This window comes from Tenrec ecaudatus, chromosome 6, assembly GCF_050624435.1.
Source record: "Tenrec ecaudatus isolate mTenEca1 chromosome 6, mTenEca1.hap1, whole genome shotgun sequence".
In the NCBI taxonomy this organism is placed as follows: domain Eukaryota; kingdom Metazoa; phylum Chordata; class Mammalia; order Afrosoricida; family Tenrecidae; genus Tenrec; species Tenrec ecaudatus.
The window spans coordinates 119641183-119667997 of NC_134535.1; the positions used below are offsets into that span (position 1 = coordinate 119641183).

At 45.7% G+C, this 26815-nt stretch overlaps 1 protein-coding gene across 3 annotated transcripts in view; it reads left to right on the forward strand.

The window, feature by feature from the left end:
* GPR19 (G protein-coupled receptor 19) overlaps positions 1 to 10807 on the forward strand; it is a 34751-nt gene extending 23944 nt beyond the window's left edge. For all 3 annotated transcript variants that reach the window (XM_075552043.1, XM_075552044.1, XM_075552045.1), the window contains one exon: positions 9508 to 10807. In XM_075552043.1, the coding sequence (XP_075408158.1) occupies positions 9530 to 10777 (1248 nt within the window). In that variant the 5' untranslated portion in view covers positions 9508 to 9529 and the 3' untranslated portion in view covers positions 10778 to 10807. The remainder of the gene's footprint in view (positions 1 to 9507) is intronic.
* Positions 10808 to 26815: the final 16008 nt, after the last annotated feature.

Sequence of the window (26815 nt, forward strand, 5' to 3'; positions counted from 1 at the left end):
TCTTGAATAAGGGAGATTCAAGAGTTGGACAGGAGTTGGGAATGGCCATTTGGTAACTAACCAACTATATGCCATCCTCTCCTCTCCCCTCTTTCGTCTTTATTTTTCTCAGTAGCTTAATTCGTTATGCGTTAGTTTAGTCTTTCATTATCTGATTCCCCGAGTAGAGATAAACTCCATAAAAGCAGAGACCCTTTCTGTCTCGTTAACTTCTGTTCCCGCAGCAATCAGCATCCTCCTAGTTTATATTACCCTCTGCTGCTGAGTCCATTCTGACAAAGAGTCATTCTGCCCAGTATCCAAAAGCGTGCTCCATGTCCCACCAAAAGGAAAAGGCACCCAGTTGGATGTCAGGATATCGTCTGCTCCCCAGTAGGAAACACAGAGTGCTCAAGGTTGGAAACACGGGAAGAATATTTGTATGTGTCACATAGGGGCACTGAGGGAGGAGAGACCTGGAATGTAACTCGGTGGCATCAGAAGGCCTAGACGGTGGAGAGCAAGCTGTTGTCACTGGCAGCGTAAGTTCCTTGTACACGTTCTCAAAATTAATCTAGTGAGAACAGTATACGCTCAAGGGAGTCTATGAGCTTATGGAATTTTCCTGTGAAAAAGACATTCAATCCCATTATCTTACTTTTTTTTTTTTTAATGTAGGATGTAGAAAAGAAAGATCTGGCTAATACGCCACTACAAAATCCCATTTGGAGTAAACTTGAGTTTATTTATTTGGAGCCCGATGAGAGTACTAACTTTTGGGAAGTGCTTACTACAGGCCGGCCACTGAATGGGTGTTTGAGCAGATGGGATAGGAACTCATGATCCCCACTTTTCAGATGAGAAAACGGAGGCTGGAGAAGGGTAAGTGGCCGGACCATGGCGGCACAGTTAGCAAGCAACAAAAAAGGGGCTGATTTCACCAGTGACCTTCCCAACCTACATTCATAACCACATTGCCGTATTCCCATGCTGTGAGATGAAAAATGTGTAAAGAGGAGGTTTGCTAGATTTAGCAGTCAAAATACAGGGTACCAGTTGAGTGTTATGTGGGTATACAAAAAAAAACAAACATTTGTTATTGATCTGAAATTTAAATTTAACCGGGTGGTCTGTGTTTCCTCTTGCAACCCCGTGTGGGTGGTACACTGTGACTTCTGGTTTTCCGCTGGTGGCTCCCTGGGTCTGGGTATAGTTCTAGAAAGCCTGTAGCTCATTGTCTACACCAGACGACTCTCGGAAGCTCAGGACCAGAGAGCAAGGTGGCTGCTGGGAAGCTTAAGAACAGCCTGGGTGGCCTCCTCAGCCATTTGTAAGTTCAAGGATGCATATAAATTCAGGAGCTCCAGGCTTGCTTGCCTTGTAACCCTACCTTAATTACCAGTGGTAAATTCTGAACAACAGACTCTCCCAGATTTTTGGAGTAAATATGACTGCCATCACTAGTTTATGATACTAATGTGATATCTTGGGAGCCTTGTAAGCCAGTGTCATTCCCCACGATTCCAGGCATGTCTCGTTATTGGCAAACCTACATAACCCCCAACGGTTTAATGACAAATTACCTACCACTATGATATTTTAGACATAAAAACAAAATCATTAAAAGGCAGTTTCTTCTGGGTTAAATACTATTCCTCAAACTGTTTCTTACCTCAGTTCTCACTGAGATCTCAAGTTTGCCTTCCTCCCGTCACCCGGAGTTTCCAGCACTCACGTGGGTCTGAATTCCGGAGAAAAGCGCTCTAGCGTTTGGAGCTGAGCCCCATGCCGTGTGCGGTGGGAGTGAGCTGCTCTCTTCAGCCGCTCACTGAGGCGCTGATTTCCGGGCTCGTGTTCTGAGCAGCTGTACCTGTGGGTTGGCAAGCAGAGTGTGGGGGAGTACTTTGATATCCCCAGGCTTGATTAAGGAGTCATGGAGGGCCCAATGTGGACAGCCAGCTTGGCCCTCTGGACTCTGACCCGGCCCTGAGTGGTTCGTAGCATGGGCTTTGGAGCGAAGCAGGCCCAGGTTGGCGGCTTCTTCACCGTATGACCTGGGAAGCACTCCATTTTCTTTGCATTGGTAAAACCGAGGTAGTGTTCGCTGAGCCTCGGCGTTATGCATGTGAAGCGCCTGACGCCTGACACGTGGTGGGCATAGCATTCATCTGAGTATTGGTAGGTAAGTGCTGAAATTGCTCTTAGTGCTCGTTATACCTGTGCAGGCCCAACAGGTATTTCCCATTCTACAGAACATTCTGCTTTCTCTGCAGCCAAATCGTGTGAAAATTCAAAATTAGAAAAAAGTCCATGACATTAACATTTCAAACAAATGGCAGAAATAAAATGTTCCTTCCCTCACTGGGAGAATTTCCACGAACCTTTATAATTTCAGGAGGGAAAAATAATCAGTTCTTAGGGTTTGATTTGGTTTAATTTTTAGTGAAAGTCTACACAGAAAATTAGGGTTAGGATTTTCTAGGCTTTGTTGGTGTTAGGTACCATCAAGCCAGTTGTGATTCGGCGATCCTGTGCACAGGCCATTTCCTGGGCCTCACGGTCGCCCTGGGTGAGCCCATTCCTTCCTCAGCTGAGGGGAGACCTACCCAGCCGTGGCTGTGCGTAGCCAGGAGTCGTCTTTGGCAAAACTGTGAGTTAAACCACGTCTGTCCTTCGGTTCCTACGTGTGGTCCCCCCCTTCCTGCCCAGGAGCCATCGTGGATTGTGCCTTGGACTGATAACCACAAGGTTAGCAGTTCAAACCCACAGGCACTCTGAGGGAGAACGATGAAGCTATTGCTTCCATAGAGATTGAACGTCTGCGAGAGCCACGGGGCAGTGCACCTGCGCCCCACAGGCCGCTGTCAGCCGGATCCACTCAGTGGCGGGAGTGGTGAGGCCTCCAGCCACTCATTTGTTTATCCAGCCATTTTCAAAAAAGTTAAACTGATGACTCATGCAAATATAAAGCAAACATGTGTCCAAACATCTATTAACTCCTTACTAGGGAGCCTGTGAAATCATAAACCTGATTCCAGGAACCTCGGAGGAAGTGAGTTTTATAGGTATTAGGAAGTAAGAATGAAGAATACAACCTCTAGGTTACTGTTATGAGACGGGATTAAGTTGGCGAGACCCAGGCGACAGAGTAGAACTGCCGCCGCCGAAGACAGCAGAGAGGCGAATGTAATAAGATGCTAACCATGGGGCTCTTTTTCCTGCTAGACAGAAGTCGACAGGCTAACGTGTCACTTCACCGAGTCGGGACGCTAGTAAAATTGTAAGTGGAGAGATCAAACACAGGCACATTCTCGCAGAGAATTCAGTAAGGTTCACTGAACAGCGCCCCGGTGTGACGTGCAAGAGGTGCTTTCGTGTTCTTATCTCCAAGTATTGGGTGATTTTTATTAACCTATCCATCTGTTTTTCCCATTTGTCTCTATTAGTGCCTGTGTGTCTATAAAGAGATACAGACACAGTCCCTGCAGTGAAGGAAATAGGAAGCTAAAGGGAAGGCAGCCCGCGGAATTAACACGGCCACACAGGATGCTAAGGCATGATCTCCCCTACCGCACTGTTCTCGCGCTGGTTAGGTGCAGAGACTGCAGTAGATGTTTTATCACAGAAACGGAAAGCTTGTTAAAGCACGCGTCTTCTGAAAGATTCAAAAGACCAACTCATTGGATTTGGGGTTTCTATAAAGCAATACCTTTTAGCACATTCAAATCTCCCAGGAGGTCGGGGGTGGGGGGTGGCAGGAGGAAGGAAGGAAGTGTTCAAGGAAACCTGGGCGGTGGGGGGCTGGGCTAGGCATTAGGCTCTTCAGTGGAAGGTTGGTGGTTCAGATCTACCAGCTACTCCTTGGGCCATCTGCTCCTTGTAAAGATCACCAGCCTCAGAAACCACATGCAGGGTTGCTGCTAGTCAGCATCCACTCAATGGCAACGTGTTTTATGGGGACAGGAAGCAACCCAAGCCCTGGCCCATCCTTCGAGACTCATTTAAATGATCTAGGAGGGTCCTCGGTATTTGAATACTTTTAAAAGGATTGCCACTTTTAAAACGTCAATATTCCAAAGTGCCGCCTTGATTGAGAACCACTACTTTAACCTATCGAAAGAGGGGGAAAGTTCTTAGCTATAAAATGTAGCACAATAAAATCCTAACAGTTACACAAAGATCTCTCCCCTCCCCCAGGTTCTTCAGGACCCCGTCACTGCAGAGGCCTGTGCATTCAGTCTCCCGTGGGAAAGAGCCCCTCAGAGACACCTTTCCAATTGAACTGAGTCCTTTCTGAAAGTTTATTTTAGGGTCCTAGAATAGAGGTGTGCTTTGGCCGGCGAGGTAGTTGGCCTGGGAAGGACACCCACACGAGCCTCTCCCCTCGCCTTAAGAAGAGGGATCCAGTTCACGTGGCAGTTGACCTGGGTGGCTCTCGGCTCACTCCAACCCCTGCCCTTCTCAAGAGCGGGCTTTCTTTCCCCGGGCGCCGCGGTCTCCAGTGTGCCAGCTTCCGGAGAGGACACAGCCGGTTCCTCCCTGCATAAAACTGCAGCAGAGCCGCACGCATAGAGCCGGAGTCATTTCCGTTCTCAGCCCTCACGGGTCGCATTTAATGAGTAGTTAGTCATGTAGAGAACTATAGCACCCTTCTCCGGGAGCCGGGTGGGGAAGGCCGAAACACGCCAGCTATTCTGAAACAGCGATCTTTAACTCGACCTGCACATTCGGATCACCCAGGGCTTGGAAACATCCCGATACCAGGCTGCGCTCCAGACCAATTAACTTAGCATCCCTGGGGCAGAGACCCAGGAATCAGCATTCCTAGAGCTCCCTGGGAGATCCCATAGCGCTCCTGAGCTCCAGGACTGTTGCTCCCAAAGTAAAACAGACTGGGAAACCGAGCATTGCGGCCCACGAGTGTGGAAAAGAAAACTTCCTATTGTAACTTGGGAAAATTAGGTCAGTCTGGCTGTACAGCATTTAGACACGAGGCGCTCAGAGGCGTTTGGGCGAGAGGGTCCGGTGTTTCCAAGAGGACAGAGGCCCACAGAAGATCGAGCCGGAAAGGAGGCCAAAATTTATCCTGCATGCTCTCTCTCCCTCTCATAGCTCATGCTGACTCTCCCCTGGAACGCTGCTAACTCCATGGCCCTCTTGGAGAACTGCTGTTCATTCTCTGTCCCCCAACCTCCTTTGTGAAGCCTATCCTTGGCTCCTTCCACCTGAGGCAAGACTGGGTCCCTGTTTTTGCCTGCACTGCTTAGCACCTTGTACCACAACCCAAACCCAAACCCACTACATTGAGTTTATTCTGACCCCATCGGCCAGGGTACAACTGTCCCTGTGGGTTTCTAAGAAAGGTTGTATTCTTTGAAGTTTTATAGACATAATTCGCATATCATAAAGTAGTTAAAAGATATGGAAAAGAGTTGTGCAAGCATTACGCCAGTCAGTTTTAGAACATTTTTTCTAAATGTTCTTATGTTTGTTTTAGCTCTCCATTTCCCCTCAAGTCCAAGAAACGATCCATCATCCAGTTACAGTCTCTAGGTTTATGCATCCTGAGTTTCACATAAAGAAAAATACAACAACAGGGAGCAAAGCAATCACAATCACAACAAACCAGACAGGAACACCTCAGTTGAAAAGTATGTCTAACTTCCTGAGGAGTCACCAGCTGTCACCAGAAAACCAGTGGAAACGTGCCCACCACCGATGGCAAAGGACTCCAGTTGCCCCACATTTTTATCAACACTTGGACTCTGTGTTCCTTACCAGTGGTTCGGAAAGAGGCGGTAGCTCTGCGCAGGAGTAGAAAGCCAGTCTTTCTCCCGCGGAGCAGCGGGTGGTGTCCAGCGGCACACCGTGTAGATTGCAGCCCAACGCAGAATCACGACATTATCAGGGTGTCTCGCTCTCTGTTTCCGGCAATTAGTTATTCTTATGAACCCTAGTGGTGCCGTGGGTTCCATGTTGGGCTGCTAACCACAAGGTCAGCCGTTCGATTCGCCAGCTGCGCCGTGAGAGAAAGGTGAGGCTTTTTCTCTGGTTGAGATGTCCAACCTGGGAAACCCACAGGGCAGTTCTCCTGGGTCCTGCAGGGTCACTATGAGCCAGAATGCACTTGATAGCCGTGAGTCTGGTTTGCTGCTGCTGTTGTTTAATTATGCATTTATCCTGATTTACAAACTGTGCTCGTCTTTGGGTCCCTATCACCAACACAACTCCTTGGCTTATCAAATGAATAAGCAGAGCTGCAGGAAGTTTTGGCAGCGTCAGAAAAGGTACACCATGACTGGGGACCCGGACTTGGAACACCCCATGCTCCTGTGTGGTGTCTCTGAGCACCTGGGCCCTGTGCTCGCTGGCACCACCGCTGAGGGGGAGGCAGCCCCTTTGGCTGGGGGACAGGAGGCTGGGGAAGGTTTCCTTGCAGCCGGGAGAGGAGTGCATTGTTTCCTTTGCTGTGAGAGGAGGACAGAGACAGAAGAAACTTTTAAACAGATGGGCCTGAAAGTGTGTGTATTTACTGAAAAAACACCACTCTTTGAGAGGGGGCACTACAGGATGAATTGGCAGTTTTCTTTAAGCCACAGGGTGTCTAAAAAGTTTAGAACAGGCCCTTTTGTCTGGAGAAATGGCTTGCTTGTTCTGTTTCATTTCATTTTGTTAAACTTTGAATTCTTCCTTTTTTTTTAACGGAATCTTGTAGACTTTAAACATACGAGAGAGAAGTTATTTCAGTTTTATAAGCCTCGAGCGTGCCAGGGTCTCCAGGATGGTGACAGCTTCGGTTCGCATGTCCTGTTCTCAGACTGATTTTTCATACGGGAAACGTGATCACTGTTCTTACAGTTAGATTGTCAGTTGGCCAATCATGCTTATAGGCCTTTTTAGTGGATTTACATTTTTTTAATTAAAAAAGATCTTGTGCGCTCCCATCTGCATCTGGAACTCACATTTAGTGTATGGCCCTGTGCTCCAGTTTGGTTGAATATGATTTCTTTTTCTTTTTAACTAATCAGTTTATTGGAGGGGCTCTTACAAATCTTATAACAATCCATCATTCAAATATATTAAGTACCCTTGCACATATGTTGCCATCAACATTTCCAAAACATTTTCTTTCTACTTGAGCCCTCAGTATAAGCTCCTTTTTACCCCTCCCTCCCCTGCCATCCTCCCCTCGTGAATCCTTGATCACTGATACAGCATTGTTGTTGCTTCATGTCTCACACTCTCTGTTGTCTCCCTTCACCACATTTCTGTTTGAATATCATTTCTTGTGAGGGCAGTCTACCTGTTGCTAACATTTGTTTCCCTACTCACAATTAGTGCGAAACCTTGAAGGGAAAAATGAGTCTCTAAGAACTGTTCCTTAATGCCACTTCTAAAACTTCAGAAACGGATCTTTGCGGGACTGCAGGAGCCTACCCAGAGGGCAAGTGTGCTCTGTTGTGGATCGACACAACCTTGTGCCATAGGCCAGATGAAACCCAAACAAGTCACTGGCCATAAAAAGCCCAGAACCCCCACAGGGGCATTTTACTTTAGTGGCTTTTGAAAATATCTCTTTATCCATATTACTTATCTTAAGAAGCATAATTAATATGCTCTTCTTTTTCTGTTTAACAGAGTTTGGCCAAAATAAACCTCACTAAGCAGATTATGACCAAAATCACATCCATTTTAATTGACTAGCCGCATCAGACAGGCTTTTTACCAATTAAAAATGGTTGCTTTTGTGCATAAGCAAATGTGGTGAAGAAAGCTGGTGGTGTCCGGCTATCAAAAGAGATAGCATCTGGGGTCTTAAAGGCTTGAAGGTAAACAAGCAGCCATCTAGCTCAGAAGCAACAAAGCTCACATGGAAGAAGCACACCAGCCTGTGTGATCACGAGGTGTTGAAGGGATCAGGTATCAGGCATCATCAGAACAAAAAAATCATATCACAGTGAATGAGGAGGGAGTGCGGCGTGGAGACCCAAAGCCCATTTGTAGGCCACTTGGACATCCCCTTACAGAAGGGTCTTGGGGAGGAGACAAGTCAGTCAGGGTACGACGTAGCAACGATGAAACATACAACTTTCCTCTAGTTCCTAAATGTTTCCTCCTCCCCCACTATCATGATCCCAATTCTACCTTACAAGTCTGGCTAGACCAGAGGATGTACAGTGGTACAGATAGGAACTGGAAACACAGGGGAATCCAGGGCAGATGATCCCTTCATGTCCAGTGGTGTGAGTTGCGATATTGGGAGGGTGGGTTGGAAAGGGGGAACCGATTACAAGGAACTACATGTGACCTTCTCCCTGGAGGACAGACAACAGAAGAGTGGGTGAGGGGAGACATTGTACAGGGCATGATATGACAAAATAATAATTTATAAATTATCAAGGGTTCATGAGGGAGCAGGGACCGGGAGGAAAGGGAAAAAATGAGGACTTGATGCCAGGGGCTTAAGTGGAGAGCAAATGTTTTGAGAATGATGAGGGCAATGAATGTACAAATGTGCTTTACACAATTGATGTATGGATTGTGATAAGAGTTGTATGAGCCCCTAATAAAACGATAAACATTTTCTTTTTTTTTTAACGCTTGCTTCTTCCCCCCTTCCTGAACAAGACCAGAAAAGGGCAAGGGGTAAAAGCATGGTATTCTTGTATACCTATGGGCCATAACATTTCAAAAGTTGTTTAGTCCTGTTCATGGTTACATTGTGTTGTTTTAAATCATCTGCTCCCAAAGCCTCTAGGAACCTGACTTCTTTCTTTAGGGGAGGACAACATAGATGTTTTCCAGTGTTATTTTATGAAACAACAGCAGAATAGCATCAAGTTTGATGCAGTTGATAGGTGGCCAAGGTACACCATTTTTCGGGGGGGGGGGTAACAACAAAAGGTTATTTTCAGATGTCGTTAAAGTAGGAGCTACTTCTGGCCCTGTCGCAGTGCGATGGTGGCTTTGTATGCTACCTCATGCTTCTGGGAAGGAAATTCAGCAGTAAGTCAGGACAGGGCATTCTCTGTAGCCAGTCGGCCTTTTCACAGGCTCCTGGTAGTTATTTCCGTAGCTGACAACCGTGTTTCCATCTGCCCAAGTTTTCCTGTCTCGCAGCCCCATTACTTCTGTGTTACAACCTTCCGGCTCTCCTCACGAAGTTGCCTGGAATTCCGACAGCTCCTTCAGTGGGGAGAGGCCCTCACCGCGAGCCGGGGTTGAACCCTGAGTCCCTGGGATTCCCCAGTGTGCGAAGGCTCGGGCTGAGTGTGGTCACAATGACTAAGAGTTCTGGAAGAGAGGGTCAGGCCCGAGAGAACCTGAGCCGGGAACAACTCAAACAACCCTTAAAGCAAAGAGAACTAGCGGCCTGAGGCTGTGGGGTAGAAGTCCTAAGATGTGGTCGTGTTTAATGGGCACGCCCTACTCAGTGGCACATGACCACCCAAGTGTCCAGTAAGGCAATCTTAGGAACAACCTGTATGACACCGTTTTAACAGAGGACCCCATTCTTTTCTTATCCAGAGCTAAGAGGAAAAGACGGAATATGGTTTTTGCTCAAAGAATGGATAACAGCAAGCCGCCTTTGGTTATCCCTACCCTCCCGGTGGCCCTCCAGAACCACAGCTGCGCCGAAACAGCCACCGCCCTGCCCAGCTATGACCGGATGGAAGTCCCCGCGGAGCGCGGGTGGGAGAGCAACAGGACGGCGCTGCAGTACGGCCTGAAGCCCGGGGAAGTGGCCGCCGCCAGCATATTCTTTGGGAGCCTCTGGTTGTTTTCTGTCTTCGGCAATTCGCTGGTTTGTTTGGTCATCCACAGGAGCAGGCGGACCCAGTCCACCACCAACTACTTCGTGGTCTCCATGGCGTGCGCCGACCTTCTCACCAGCACGGCCAGCACACCCTTCGTGCTGCTGCAGCTCTCGGCTGGGAGGTGGACGCTGGGGAGCGCCATGTGCAAGGTCGTGCGCTATTGTCAGTATCTCACCCCCGGGGTGCAGATCTATGTGCTCCTCTCCATCTGCATAGACCGCTTCTACACCATCGTCTACCCGCTGAGCTTCAAGGTGTCTAGAGAAAAGGCCAAGAAGATGATTGCGGCCGCGTGGATCTTTGATGCCGCCCTGGTGACCCCCGTCTTCTTTTTCTATGGCTCCAACTGGGACAATCATTGCAACTATTTCCTCCCTTCCTCTTGGGAAGGCACCGCCTATACCGTCATCCACTTCCTGGTGGCCTTTGTGATCCCCTCCGTCCTCATCATCTTATTCTACCAACGGGTCGTAAAGTACATTTGGAGACTGGGCGCTGATGGCAGGACAGTGCGGAGGACAATGAACATCGTCCCAAGGACGAAAGTGAAAACCATCAAGATGTTCCTCATTTTGAACCTATTGTTCCTGCTCTCCTGGCTGCCTTTCCACGTCGCGCAGCTGTGGCACCCCCGCGAGCAGGACTACAGACACAGTTCCCTTGTCTTCACGGCCATCACTTGGATATCCTTTAGTTCCTCCGCCTCTAAACCGACTCTGTATTCGATTTACAACGCCAACTTCAGGAGGGGGATGAAGGAGACCTTTTGCATGTCCTCCATGAAATGTTACCGGAGCAATGCTTATACAATCACAACCAGTTCAAGGATGGCCAAGAAAAACTATGTGGGCATATCAGAAATCCCTCCCACGACCAGGACTCTAACCAAAGACTCAATCTACGACTCCTTTGACCGGGAAGCCAAGGAAAAAAAGCTGGCTTGGCCCATTAACTCAAATCCACCAAATACTTTTGTCTAATTTCTCAGACTTCTTCCAACTATTGTTATGCACCAGTTATTAAAAAAAGTTTCATTATAAAAGCAGAGTCTGTTGATATTTATATATATATTTCACTCAACTTTCTGAGAGCAGTGTTTTGTAAAAATCTGTTTATTTGCTGGGTATTTTTTGGGTAGTTTTTATTTCTGTTGCTTTTAGTCTTGAGGAAAGCTATTCTGGTAGCAATTGTCCTCCTAATGCCTTCCTTTGGTGCAGCCAAGAGAATACGCTCCCCTGCTGTTTCAGTTACCTTAGATTCGATTCGGGAACGCATAACCCGTACCCACAGCCTTTTGATGAATGATTCCACCTAGGTTTATTTGGCTGGTTTTGTCTCCCTCCCCTATTGAATTTTTATAGCCGTGGGCTTCTGTCACCGGCGAAACCCCCCACTCCCTGTTTCCATGTATTTTTCCTACGATGCTAAATATAGAAAGGGTGAATATGTTATATGTTTTTATTCTACCTTTTTCCAAATGACCAGTCTCAATCAGCTGTAGAAAGCACTCCACGGATAGGAATTGGTGCAGGGCTGTCTCCTAACTGCCCCCTGGATTTCAGTCAGGAGTCTTGGGGCAAGAAGGGTTATAGTGCTGCCTAATCTCGCACTCTTTCACGCTGATTGTCACCCTTCCTGGACCTTAGCAGCTGGTGAGGCCGTGAAAAGTTTGAGGTCAGCGGGAGGTTGCCCTCACATCTGTGTCCCATCCAGGCCGGGTCTTGGATGTTTACTTTTCTTCTTTAAGTTAAATACAAGCAAACGAGCAGGTGCCTTTGCTAGGCATGCCCAGAAAATGCCACAGAGAGGAATGGCAGATGGCGTCTCGCTGCTTTTCAATTCAGACAGAGACCTTTGGCCATCTGGCCCGATCCCTGTACACCAGGGCACAAGGGTGAGGCCCCCCCTTTATGTGTGTCCTAGAGACTGATGAGAGGCCACTTCTCCAGCCACAGCCGCTGACACCTCACCTCTCTGCGGGGCCCATCGCCAGACCCTGGCCAAACTCCAACTCTTCTTCGCCTAAGATAACTTGTGCTTTTTCCATCTGGTCCCCAGCTTGCTATTAGTTCACATCGAAAATCAGCCCATTTAAGAAATGTCTTCATTTCAATAATAACGAGCTGCCAGGCATGGTTGGCAAGGGGAACGCCGTGGGTTAAGAATTGGGCTGCAGCACTACTCTGATATATTTAAGTCATTGAATTGTGGAATAGGTGAATTATAGGTCACTAAAACTTAAAAAAAAAAATTTTAATTAAAAGTGAAAAAAAAAATTTTTAATAAATAAATAAATAGAAGAGTGGAGCTACAAACCGCAAGGTCAGCCGTTTAAACCCACCAGCTGCTTCAGTAAAGGCTTACGGCCTCGGAAGCCCCAGGGAGCAGTTCTGCTCTGTCCTGGGGGGTCACAAGGAGGCGGAGCCCACAGGAGGGGGCAGTGGAATGACTGGTTGGTGGTTAACAAGAGTGGGGACAATAGCAGCAGCTTTTCAGCAGTGCACACGTGCTCTTTTATCCTGTCAACATTTTGGTGATTAGCGTCCCTCTTTATACTTGTGGATCAGGGGACTGGTTCAAAGTTCGGTGACTTTCCCGAAGTTACTCAGACGCAGTGGGACAGAGCTGGGACTCTAATCCATGACCTCTAGCTGCGAGTCTATTGACCTCTCCGTGGCTCTCACAGATGTCTCTCTAGAGAACACCAGAGGCTAAGTCCTCCCAGGCCTTGACCGGCCTCCTGGCTGCTGCCTTGTTGGGTGTCTCAGGTCTCAGAATGTGGCCGTTCTCAGATGTGCTCGGGGACGTTTCACCCACTGGCTCTCTCTCACCTTTACCTTGGTGGATGGATTCCTAGGCTTGTGCTGAATGTCTGAGGTAGAGAAAGCAGCTTGAACAGTCTGACCTCACACACACAGGAAACCAAAACTATACGGAACTTGATATTTAGGCCAAGGGACAAGAACAAAAAAAACTTCACTTCCCAAACCCAGAGCTGATGTCTTACAATCAATGTGCTTGTTCGAGCAACAATTCAACACATAAAAAGAATTTTTTTCCTCTCTCTCTTCTTCATCCTCCCAGTCTGAGGTGTTCCATCGTCAACTGGCATTCTAAATTAACAAGCTAGGTCTTTGCCTATGAGTCCTTGAATTTTTATGGCTCATTCTTGTTAAAGACTAGAAACGACGCCGCGGAGTGTCTTTCTGTTCTTTTTAATGGACTATTTTAAAACATGATGTTGTAAATAAAAATGTTGCATTAAAATTTTATCTTTATATATATTTTAAGGCCATAGTTTAAAAAGGTTAATCAAGGTGATTTTGAAGCACTCATCTATCGTTTTTTTTGTGAGGGTCCCCTGCTGTTATGAGGTACCTTAACCCTGTGTACCACAGAGGAAACCCGGCCTGGGCTCACGCCATGCACACAGTCATTTCTCTGACAGCCCATCTCACAGAGAGGCATCCTCATTTTCACGGGCCCTCTGCTTTGCTAAGAGTGATGTCCTTTTGCAGGAAGTAGTCCTTCCTGACAATGTGTCCAAAGTACGTGAGACAAGGTCGCGCCTCATCCTGGCTGCACAGCCTCCAGGACACATTTGTTCCTTCTTGTGGCAGTCTGTGGTCTATTCAGTAGTTTTCACCAACACCGTAAATCAAAATCAAACACGCCCATTCTTCTCTGGTCTTCCTCATTCCTTGTCCAGCTTTCAAATGCAGATGAGATCATGGAAAATACCACGATTGAGTCAGGCACACCTTAGTCCTCAGAGCAAAGACAACTGTGCTTTTTAAAAAACACTTCAAAGAGGTCTTTTGTGGCAGATTGGCCTGGTACAATGCACCGTTTCATCTCTTTCTTGACTGCAGCTTCCATGAGCATTGATTGTGAATCCAAATAAAGGAAACTCTCCACAACGCTAATCTTTTCATTTATCATTTTGCTTATTTCAGTTCTGAGATTTTTTTTTTTTAATGTTAAACCTCATATGACCCAGGAGACATATGGTGGGAATCAGCTATCCCACGTTTAGTATGTGCTGCCATCTAGTGGGAATCTGCATAACTGCCTGAGTCTGACGAAACCGGCTTCACCCCACCAACCATGCAGTTCCAGAGACTTCTTGGGACATATGTTCAACTAATTGCATCACAATCAACATGATTTTATTAAAAATTGATGGATTTTATTCAAAACCCATTCCAATTTTATTCAAAACACCTCCCATTATGGAAAACACATAATTTCAAGGATAAAGTGATTGTCTTGAAAGGGTTAAGGTAAATTATACAGAAGGCTATAGTCTTTGATCTTCATTAGTCAGTGCGTCAGTCCCTCTTGGCTTTCTGCAAATAGGAGTTTGTCATCTGCGTGTCACATGTTGTTGATCAGTTTCCCTCCAATCCAGATGTGGAATTCTTCATACTTGGGTAGTCCAGTTTCTGAGAGTGTTGGCTCAGTGTGCATTCTGAGTCAGTCTAGTGGAAGGCTACAACCTTGGCACACACTCTCCTGATTTGACACCACACAATAACATCTCCGTGTTCGGTTTCAACCACGCAATAATATCTCCGTGTTCTGCCGTTTGGGCCTATCTTCAGATTCCATCTGAGCACAAGGAAGTGTTCTGGAGTCCTTCAGTCCTCACAATGTCAGTCAGCTCTTTGCACTTTGCCGAGTGTACCCGAGTGGGTAGAAATGCAGTGAGACAACCTCATAGAAGCTCTTGATGCAGAAAAAAAAGGCCCCCAATCATAACAGGTTGTTTATTTGGGGAGTGCCTCAAAGACTATGGCATATGCCAGTTTGATGGTCTTCCCTCAGGATGTTGGTGATTTACTATATGTTTTATATTCCGCATGTCCCAGTTAACCTTGAGATTGGAGCGAACAGTGTGTGCCGCATGTTGGTGAAGGTTTGCGTAAAGCCCAGCAACACAAGAACAACACTCACCAGTCTTTTACCTGGCAAAAACCAGTGCGGCCAGGGAGGCAGGCTATTGGAGAGAAAAAGAGGAATTACTGTAAGGTGCACCAGGAAGTCCAATTCATTAGCTTCCAAACAGGAGTTGAAGAAAGGCGGCAGTGTGGAGCAATGCTCAGAGGCAAGGCAATTCCCCATACACCTTCAGAGGCAGGGACAGACTGCTTCTTTGAATTCTCCCATCTACTCTCCACTGAAAGCCGGACTCCTGCCATCCTGCTCCGTTAACTCAACAGCACCCTGCTCAGATGGGCTTCCCATGGAACATCCCATAACCTGTTTGCCCCTGTATATTGCATCTAGTTTATCCTGGAAGGCCAAGGCGGAGTCCCTGGGGCCTTCCTTTCACGTGGTTTACCCCAGTCAGCCTTCATCAGGCAGGGCGAAGTCATTTGCCATATAAGATCGGCAATTTTGCCTTTTCAAGTGGGAAGAGTTGGTACAGGCCCTGCCCTTTACTACTGCAGGCCTACTGCCACTTGCTCCAACTCCCTTTGAAGCAACATACGCAGGATCTATCGGAGCTACTTGGTTATGCTTCTGTGCCGGCGTCACGTGTAAACGGACAAAGAAGCAGACGCTCGGAGCCCTTCCGTGTTGACCAGAGGAGCCGGGGTCCAAGACGCGGTTGGGTAATAAACGAGAACCCCTGTGCCTCACAGCCAATGTTCTTCTTCAGCTTTGCCATTCTCCTCCCTGTGTGCAGACAACTTGGAGAAGAACACCTTCCAACCATTCACTTAGCCTACGAATTCATCTGGAAAGGAAGTGTCCTTCACCTACCTAGCCTCCTCCCATCGAGGCAATCCCAGCTCATCGGTACTCTAGCAGACAGAGGGCAGGTGCTCCCTAGGGTTTTGAGGCTGTAAATCTTTATGAGAATAGACAACCTCATCTTTTCCTCTCGCATCCACTGGCGGGTTAGAACTACTGATCTTGCAGTTATCAATGCAGCCCACGGTGCCCCCAGAGCTCCAGAGAGAGCCTAGGGGCCACTATTAGAAGCCAACGGACGCACAAAGCAGCTTTCACCAATAGTTCTCCGGAACGGCTGCCTGGTGGCCATGTGGGTGCGGGCAGTCAACCATCTCATCAGGCTGACGTCACACAGGTGATTCCCGGGAAGGACCTGTCTCAGCAGAGATGGAAATTGATGAGCCCCGTTGTAGATGGCCTAACCAATCAAAACGTTCAAAACACAAACCACTTAAACATTGGAAGAAATCCCCAAATCATACCCTTTACAGACTTGAAATCAGTCGCCTAAATATTGTTGAAGCCCATTTTTTTAAATGACACCATTAAAAGAAGTCATATCACAACAGGAGCCACCCACGCGCGGCAGAGTCTCCCCCTTTCTGCCCAGCTTGCCACTTGGCTTAGAGCATTCAGGAACTTTCTCACAGTCCAGGTGGCCCTTGATCAGCATAGGGGTTAGCATTGATCAGCATTGGCTTCCTCTAAATTTTAGCTACTAGTAACTGGCTGTTGACAAAACAGATAGTTATCGGTAACACAAATCGTCAATTCACATACATTTTGAATGCTGTATGGATTGTGTACTTCACCTACACATAAGCTGCATTTTCAATAGGAAATTAAAAATATTTTTTACGTGGTGTGCGTGGGTGTTCGCACCTGCTGCTGATTTCCTTCCACGGCGGTCCTTACCCTGGATTCATTTAGCTTGCTTTGACGGTCACCTTCAACCTCAGACCTCAACCTACCTAGCAGCCACTCCAAGTCTTTCGTGGAATGCCTTGACTTAGCTGCTTCCGGGGAGCGCTGCCAGCGCCACTAGAGGCTGTGGGTCCTGTGGTGTCGTGCACGGCTTCCAGGACTGCACAAAATAGGACGAATAGGACGGCGATCCCTTTTCCTCCAACACACAATTAACTAGCGAGAACAACTCATAGGGAGATGATTAGCCACGCACAGCGCTTTTCGACAAGGCCAATGGACAGGGACCCCTCTGTAGCTCAGTGGCCCTCTAACGTTTCCTCAAAAGTGAAAGCTCCTTGGCCCTCCTGGACAGAGTGCAGCAGAAAGCAGATTGCTTCCGTCACCCCTCACTAGCTCATGTCCTTCCTAGAACTCGGTATCTCTGCAAGCCCTTCGGACACCGTTATGACCTCGGACTAATGGTCTCCTTCATCGGTGTGCTATGTCTCTGTAGGTATCTTGTCCTTGTCCCGTTTAAGATGTAATAAATAGTCTCTTTAAATAAATATGCGTATTTTTAAAATACAAGTTTCCACGACAATGATGAGTAAGCAATTAATTTTATTTGCGGTCAACTTGATTGTAGGCCCCGACTCACTCTCGCACGGATTCTCTTTAATTTCTTGAGCGCCCACGGGCTGGGCTGTTCTGAATGTCTTGCTGGGGACAGCACATGTTGCTTAAAAGCGTTGTCTCTCGTCGCTCCCCAAGGCGCTCTGTGAAGGCTGCAGTCCCCGTCTCCATGAGGAGTCCACGCGTCTGGATTACGTGCTGGTGAGGAATGTGCAGAGTGCCGCGGGGAACTCCACCAAGTTGCCTTGGAGACAGTGCAGCGGGATGCTCCTTGGAAGCAAGGGTGGCAAGACTTTGCCTGAGTCCTTTGGAGGTGATGTGGAGAGAGACCTGTCATGAGCATCTTATGAAGACATCATGCTCGGGAGAGCAGAGAGGCGGCAAAAAGAGGAAGGCCCTCAAGAGGTCCATGAGTATGATTAGAACAACCTCTATCCTTTGAAGAACGTGTGATTTCACGGCAACAGAACTCCCAGCACGCGCTGGCCTCTGCAGCGACAAGTGCGTGTGAGGCAGCTTTCAGGATTACGCTGCAGGGCTGGAGGCTTAGGAACTTCATCAGTCCGTCAACAAATTCATTCCAGCCGCTTGCCAATCCAGCGTCTTAAAATTCTCTTATAAAAAACAAATAAACAAAAAACCTCACTGTGATCTGACTCATAGCAATTCTAAAGGACAGAGTAGAACTGCTCTGGTGGGCTTCTGAGCTGTAACGGGGAGCAGAACGCCTCGTCTTTCTTCCAAGGAGCTGACCTCTCCTTTAGCAGCCCACTGGAGTAACCAGGGCCCCCCTGAAACTGTCTTAGGGGTGTATTTACCAAACCCTCTTTAATCTTCCAAAGAACATCTCTTCAGTATTGTATGTGGCTTGACGCTACCAGTACCATCCTGAAGGTGCTGGGAAAGGCCATGGCACAGACACGAGGATAGTAAAAAAGACCCAAACAGCCAGAAGATGTGAAAAAGTGTATGGTAGGGGAGGTGGGTGACACAGTAGCTGAGAAGAATGGATTTATACTCTACTCATTAGCCAAAACCATTTAAACTTCTACATTTTATGATTTTCCAGGTGGACACACTACACTTGCATACCTTTTTTAAAATCAGTTTTTTAGGTATGAAAATCAAATGTTGTATTCAACCAGAATAGGATTTTTCCTTAGTTGCAGAATAATTTGACGTTTGCTTTTAGGAGCCCTAGTGTCAAATTTTCTGGGCCCAAGTCCAAATTCGATCACTTACTAACTATTTTAGCCTGGCAAATCATTGATCAAACCCCAGCTTTTCTTTTTTCAAATGTGAAAAATGACAGTACCACATGATAGAATGTTTATAGAAAACAAGCCTTGTCCTTGTCGCTCACTCAGTACATTACCAGACACATGGTACGCCCTAAATAAATGGGCCCCGTTATTGCTGGATGTATTTAGTCATTGCTAACTCAATGCAATTTTAATTCTTTTCCATTAATTTGTGCCATATTGACACATGCTAACTTCAGTGAAAACACACTTTTAATACCACCCTCAAATTGTAATGTGTTCTCCTCCTTCTCAAGATCTGCTGAGACCACAACTCGAGGTGGAGGGAATAACTGGGCATAACAAATCGAAGTGAAGGAAAGGGAACCAAGTGGTAGAGTTACTTCTCATCATTCACGGTGACGAGCCTTTTCTTTTCCACCTTGAAACTCTTCAGAAGGTCTGACCTAAAATTCCTGAGGACGTAGACTTGTCAACACTCTTCCACGGAACAGAAAGAACTGATAGGGGATAACCTTTGTGATGGATAATTCAATGATAGGACATGGAAAACCAATGAATACTTATATGGTTCTTGGTCCTCATTGTTAGAGACAACTATGTAGCTAAAAACAATAATTAATTATGTCTTCTCAGTTAAGCCACAAATTCTATAACTAGAAATAATCTAGCCTCCCTTCAACCCTGAGACCACAGTCTCCATCATCATAATCAGCTTTTCCGATGATTTGTTCAGCATGCAGAATGAATAAATATGGGGGGGGGATACAACCCTGATGCACACCTTTCCTGGTTTTAAACCATGCTGTGTTCCCTTGTTCTTTCTCACAATAGCCTCTTGATCCGTGTGTAGCTTCTCCGTGAGCACAATGGAGTGCTCGGAAGTTTCCCTTCTTTTCAAGGCTATCCATACTTTGTTACGATCCACCCAAGCAAATGCCTTTACATAGTCAGTGAAGCAAGGAAACATCAGGATTAGAGGAAGGCATATTAACTTGCGATAAGCAGATGTCACAACTTTGCCTGCTGACAGAGGGGAGGATTTGAAGCCCTTGCTAATGAAGACCAAGGACTGCAGCCTTCAGGATGGACTGAAAATCAACTGCAGAGAAATCAAAACCCTCACAACTGGACCAGTAGGCAACATTATGCTAAACGGAGAAAAGACTGAAGTTGTCAAGGGTTTCTTCTTGCTTAGATACATGGTCAATGTTTGCGGTAGTTACATAATTTCATGTCAACTGGAAGGTAGATAAAAAGTATAGGGATGGTTTTCAACTATCAATCAAGTCACAACCTGATGGTGCCCCCTTGTGGGTATGCCCTTCTCATAAAGAGGGCCCTGGATCCTCCCCCATCTCTCTCTGCCTTTACCTTTCTGCTGGTGGACACTGGTTGCTTCCAGAGCCCTGTAGATGTTACCACCACCATTGGATCCACAAGAGTTTGCACCCACCAGCCTGTGATCTTCCTGCTTTCTGCACCATTACATGTGACTGCATGAGTCTGAAGGGGGACTTATGGACTAGTTTCAGATTTATGGACTTGAATTGAACGAGGCTGGGATATTCTCTGGATACATAATTACTTCTTTCTTATTATGTTTTTTCTTTAAATCATTTTATTGGGACCTCATACAGTCTTCTCACAATCCATACATCCATCCATGTGTCAACCACATTTGTACATATGTTGCCATCATCGTTCTCAAAACGTTTTCTTTCTACTTGAGCCCTTGGTATCAGCTCCTCATTACTTCTTTCTTACACATCTTCAAGTGTCACGGGGTTGTTTCTCTAATCAACCTGGTCTACCACAATGTTCTTGGAAGCCGCAGACAAGAGATCAAATGACACATTACATTGGATGTAGACCTCTTTAAAGTGTGGAAAAGCAAGGATGTTACTTTGAGGACTATGGTGCTCCTGACCCCAGCAATGGCATTTTTAATGAACTCATGTGCATGTGATAGGTGGACATTGAATAAGGAAGATCAAAGAAGAATCATACATTGGAATTATGGTGCTGCTGAAGAATATTAGAAGTACCACAGGCTGCCAAAAGAACAAATAAAATCATCTTGGAAGAACAGCGAGAATGTTCCTTAGAGACAAGAATGGGAGACTTGATCTCACATGTCTTTTTTTTTTCTTTTTTGGCATGGAAGAGAGAGCTTTATATCAAAGACTAATTACATATTAGGAAAACATCCCAGCCTAGTCCAGATCAAGTCCATAAGTCCGATATTAGCCCATAAGTCCGATACTAGTCCATAAACCATTCTTCAGACTCATGCAGTCACATGCAATGATGCAGAATGCCGGAAGATCACAGGCCGGTGGGTGCAAGGCCTTGTGGATTCAATGATGGTGGATGCAACTCTGGAGTCTGGCTGCCATTAGCGTGGCTTCATGTGTCTTGTCCACTGAAATGTCTTTAAAGGAGAGACCACTCCCTAGAGAAAGAGGGACAATGAAGAAGAAGATGGCCCTGGACAAGATGGATTTACAGAGTGATTGCCACCACGGACTCAAACAAGAACAAGCATGCAGATGGAGCAGGACTGGGCGGTGTTCCACGATATGAGTCAGAACCAACTCTTATGGGACCTAACAACAACAATGGCAACAAGAAACGGACCAGAAATCAAGTGAGACGGAAATCAGTGTGTCAAAAGAAAAGAAAGCCATTTGGTAAGTGGAGTAGAAGGTAAAAAAACAACGAAAAAGCAAAAGGCTCAAATGTAAGAACATGAGTGTCAGAAGGAATGCATAAGCTTATTTTGCTAAAATACTTGAAACTTGTTGAATAACTTACACCTTTTTTTTTTTCCTTAAAGAAAGAGGTATATCATAAGGGAGGGGAAGCGGGGAGGGAGGGGAAAAAAAAAGAGGACCTGATGCGGAGGGCTTAAGTGGAGAGCAAATGCTTTGAAAATGATTAGGGCAAAGAATGTACAGATGTGCTTTATACAATTGATGTATGTATATGTATGGATTGTGATAAGAGTTGTATGAGCCCCTAATAAAATGTAAAAAAAATAAAACAACAAAAAAGAAAGAGGTATATGCAGAATACTGCTTATATTTTAAAAGATTGTGGATTTTGTAATTTAAAGAAACACTCGGGAAGAAGGTCATGCATTAAAAGTGTTTAAGTAGGGTCTGATGGGCCAATAACGGGGTAGGGTTGAGGTTGCTCGTGTGTCGATATGATGTACAAGCTGCAGTCAGGCAAGTGGATGGTTTACTCATCGTGAGAAATCAGACTATTGCTGGTGGCCTTGGAGAGATTATCTCAAATGATCTAACCTAGAGGAACCTCATGGTGGCGCTGTAGGATAAGCATTGGACTGCTAATTACAAGGTCAGCAGTTCAAGCCCACCAAACACTCCTTAGGAGAAAGTTGAGGCTGTATGTTCCCATAAAGATTTATAATTTCTAAAACCCTAGGGAGCAGTTGTATTCTATTCAATAGGGTCACATCACTAGGAGTTGAAACCAACTCCATAGAAACAGATATCAGAGCCTGTTGCAGTTACATTATGTCCCAGCAACTTGAGTGAAGGGATGGAGTCTAGCCTGTCAATCAGGTCATACATAGTCAATCATGCCACTCTGGGGGTATGGCCTTCTCCTTTAGGATTCTGGAAACTTCTATCTTCCTCCCCTGGAAGCAGGACACACTCTCCCTTGCAAGACATTGCTGTTGAAAAGCCACATGGAGCTTTGCTGATGGAGTAAGAGCCCTGGAGCTGGAGGAGCCACATAGAGACCCACGCCAGCACTGACATATTTCCACCACCACTGGATCCACAAAATTTTCCACCCACAGACCTGTGATCTTCTTGAATTCAGCATCATTGCATGTGTTGCGTGAGTCTGAAGAGGAATTTATAGACTGGTATCAGGCATATGGGTTAATATCAGACTTATGGACTTAATCTGGACTAGGCTAGGATGTTTTCTTAATATATAGTTACTCTTTGATATAAAGGTTTCCTACACGTATATGAGTCTCCCTGGAGTGTTTCTCTAGTCTACCCGGACTAACACAGAGCCCTAGTAGTACAGTGCTTAAATTCTTGGCTGAAAACCAACAGATTGGCACTTCTGACCCACCTTACAGGTCTCCGGGGCGCGTAGTGGTTACACATTGTGCTGCAATCCGCATGGTCAGCAGTTCAAAACCAGCAGCCGCTCCGTGGGAAAAAGATGGGGCTTTCTACTGTGGTAAATAGGTAAAGTCCCAGAAACTCACTACCAGGGGTGGTGTCACTATAAGCCATCAACAACTGATGACAGTGAGTTGGAAATGAGATCTACTTTTATAAATATGATACTTAGAGCCGTTCTACTTTGTTACATGGGGTCACCATAAACCCAAATCAACTCGATGGCACCTATGACGTCATTTCAGCATATCACAGTCGATCACCAAGATGGGATGTTTTCTCTCTAGTCGCCCCACAGGAGCCTGAAGTGTGTTAATTAAAGGGCCAACAAACCGATTTATAGGAGAGTGCGTTCTTGGTATCCGGCCAGCTTTGGCACATGGTCTTTCCTCTCTGGGGAGCATTAGGAACCTGGCAGTTGGTGGGTGAATGTCGTCTCTCGCCATCCAAAAAGAAAAGGACGAGTGGCCATTTTTGGTTTTGTTGTCATGTTGTTTTAAACCAGTTTATGATTATAAATAAATGACGTGTATGTGTAAGGGGAAAAATGAAACCTAGCTGTATTAGTTATCTATTGCTGCATAACAAAGGACTCCAAAATTAGGCAGCTTGAAACAAGACATTTTCATTTTCTCAGAGGTCTTGTGAACCAAGCATCCAGGCACAACTTAACTGGCTCCTCTTGACCAGCAGGCAATCCAGGTTTGGGCCAGGATAGAGGTCTCAACTGGGAGCTCCACAGATGCAGGTTCTACTTCCAATATTTTTTTATTTAATCATTTTATTGGGGGCTCGTACAACTCATCACAATCTGTACATCCATCCATCCATTGTGTCAAGCACGTTTGTACATTTGTTGCCATCCTCATTCTCAAAACATTTGCTTTCTACTTGAGCCCCTGGTATCAGTTCCTCTTTTCCCCTCCCTCCCTGCTCCCCCTTCCCTCATGAACCCTTGATAATTTATGAATTATTATTATTTTGTCTTATCTTACACTGTCTGACGTCTCCCTTCACCCACTTTTCTGTTGTCTGTCCCCCAGGGAGGAGGTTATATGTAGATCCTTGTAATCGGTTCCCCCTTTCTTCCCCACCCTTCCTCCACCCTCCCAGTATCGCCACTCTCACCACTTGTCAAGGTTTTGGACTGTGGACTCGACTACCTGGCTGGCTGCTGGATGACACTGCCACTTCCTTGCCCCATGCGCCCTTCCAACATATCAGCCTGTTTCAACAAAGCCAGCAAGACAGAAGTCACTATACATATGTAATCTAATAATGGAAATTACTTCTATTTTGTTCAGAAGCCTGTGAAAAATCCTGCTCATATCCAGGGAGAGGGGTTAAATAGGGTGTGAGTACTAGGAGGCTGGGTTCTTGGGGCCCATGTTAGCAGCTGTTTACCACCACAACACAATCTCTTTCTGAGTTGACACTTCTTGTTCCCCACCCCCCACATCCAGTAGTAAAAGTTATTTATATTTTTAAAAAAGTACATCCCTAGAAACCCAGAAACAGTCCATGCAAATAAAAACAGGTGCACAAATATGAGTAAAATTTTTTTAAAGTATTAACTTGTCTCAAAAGTACAAAAATTGTACAAAACCACTATTCAAGTCAAGAAAATATTTTTACACAAAATAAACATTCTTTGCTGGTTACCAGGGTAACCATTAGCTAGAAGTAAATCACTAACTAGAAGGTAGACATATATTAACTTGGGTGAAGGAGAAAGCAATATACAATAAGAGAGAAGTCAGCAAAAAACGAGGCAGGCAAAGAAGGCACTGGGATAACAGAAGAATGAAAGGCAACCGACATAAATACTATTATAAACACAATCCTGTAACAACCTTAATTTATCAGTGGATACATAGGTATGCAAGCTTACTAGGTGTGGGAAGTAGACTAGAACTCTACCCGTGAATATGCGGACAGTATATTTACATACATATTTACCTATGCTATAAATATGTCCATGATAATAGTAGAGCCTACAGAGGCAACGTTATGAAAACTTCTTAGCCATAACTGAGCACCCTGGGAGAATGAGTCACTGAGTCTAGGAACTCAGGACCACAGTCTTGAGGAATCTGAAGATCAACTGACATAACATATTCCACCAACACAATGTTCTGCATCCTACTTCGTTGAGTAGTGACAAGTGTTTTGAAATCTCATGAGCAGCCCTCTAAGGTGCAGCTATTGGTTTCTCCTCTTCCAGAGCAATGGAAAGTAAGTCAGGAACAATTAGTCCAGTGGACTAATGGATCATGGGAAACTCAGTTTCCATGACCCTGAGACCAGAAGAACTACATAGTGCCCAACTACCACTACCAACTGCTCTGAAGGGAGATCACGACAGAAGGCCTGAGACAGAGTGGGGGGAAATGTGGAGCAAAACTCAGAATTGAAGAGCAGGCTTGTTGGTCTGATAGAGATTGGAGGAGCCACTGAGACTATGGCCCCTAGTTACTCTTGGTCAGGTCTGGAAATGAACTCATTTCCATAGCTTAATTTTCAGACAAACAACAGACAGATCTATTAGGACAATGGTTCTCAACTTTCCTAATGCTGGGACCCTTTAATACAGTTCCTTATGTTGTGGTGACCCCCCCCCAACCATAAATTTATTCTTGTTATTACTTAATAACTGTAAGTTTGCTACTGTTATGAATCTGGTGACCCCTGTGAAAGGGTCGTTCAACCCCCAGAGGGGTCACGACCCACAGGTTGAGAACCGCTGCATGAGGAGAACCATACACTAAGGAGGTACTCAGTCTTTTAACAGTCCATTTTTTAGAGCTCAAAACAACAGCATTTGTCCAAGAACAAGTGTCAGAAGACAGGAAGGGTTAGGAAAGGAGAGGAGTGGAAATGGGAAACAGGGAAGAAGGCAGATAAGTGATGTGACATTGTAGGGACTGCAATCAACATCAAGAGACCAAAGGTGGATGGATTGCTGGGTGGAAAAAGAATTTGCTCTATAAACCTTGCAATTCACAATGAAAAGTTTGTTGTGTTTTTTAAAGTAGTGCTACAAAGTCAGAAACACTTATTAAACAAATACATCAACCTGCAAGGCTGGTGTCTCTCAAGGTGCTCCCATTTAGGTCTCTGTGCTTCAGAAGGGCAGTGTTTCCATTTCTCTGGCCCTTCCCTGGGAGTCTTGATGGCACAGTGGCCACATGGGCTGAGTGCTGCATGGTCGGCAGTATACAAAAGAAGGGAATACCTCCCCATTTATTTTATAAAGTGGGCATAACCCCCTGTCATCTACCAAGGCTGCATCATCTACCCAAGGTTGTGTCACGATACCAAAGCCAGGCAAAAACATCACTAAAAAAGAAAACTATATTCATGAATATCCTTCATGAACAAAAATTCTCAACAAAATCTTGTCCAATAAAATCCACAAGCTTATAAAAAATAATATATTCATGACCAAGGGAGACTAATACCATGTGTGCAAAGATGGTTCAGTTTAGAGAAGCAATTACTGTAATCCACCAAGAAATGAAGCAATGGAAAAAGAACTACGTAATGCCAGAAAGGTGTTTGACAAAATCCAACACCCATTCCTGATTTTTTTTAAAAAGATACTCAACAAATAGGGATAGAAGGGAAATTCCTCAAAATCATTAAGAGCATATAGGTTGGCTTCAAAAAGTTTGTAGGGAAATTGAACGAAAAGATATTGGAATGGCCAACCTTAGTTTTAATGGCGACAGACTGAAGTCATTCCCTCACTAGGGGAACCGGTCAAGGATGCCCTGTATCACTACTTCTATTCAATCTTGTGTCGGAAGGCTGTGTTAGGCTGGGTAGACTAGAGAAACAAACGCATAGACACTCGTATGCGCATAAGAGAGCTTTATATCAAGAAGCAATTATGCATCAATAAAACATCCCAGCCTAGTCCAGATCATGTCCACGAGCTCAGTATTAGCCTGTGAGTCCGATATTCGCCCATGAATTCCTCTTGAGACTCACACAACACATGCAATGACACCAAATGCAGGAAGATCACAGGCCCACAGGTGGAAAGTCTAGTGGATTTATGACAGTGGACGCATCTCAATGCTGGAAGGGTTCTCCATGTGGTTCTTTCAGCTCCAGGACTCTGGTGTAGCTCCATGCATCTTGTCAGCAGGGATGTCTCACAGGGAGTGATTGTGTGTCCTGTCTCCAGTGAGTTATTTATCTCCTTAGTGCCTGAGGTAGTTTATTGTGCCAACCTTGCCCATAAACACGTGGGGTAAATTGAAGGGCGGAGGGATAAACAGCTCAGTGAGTCTTA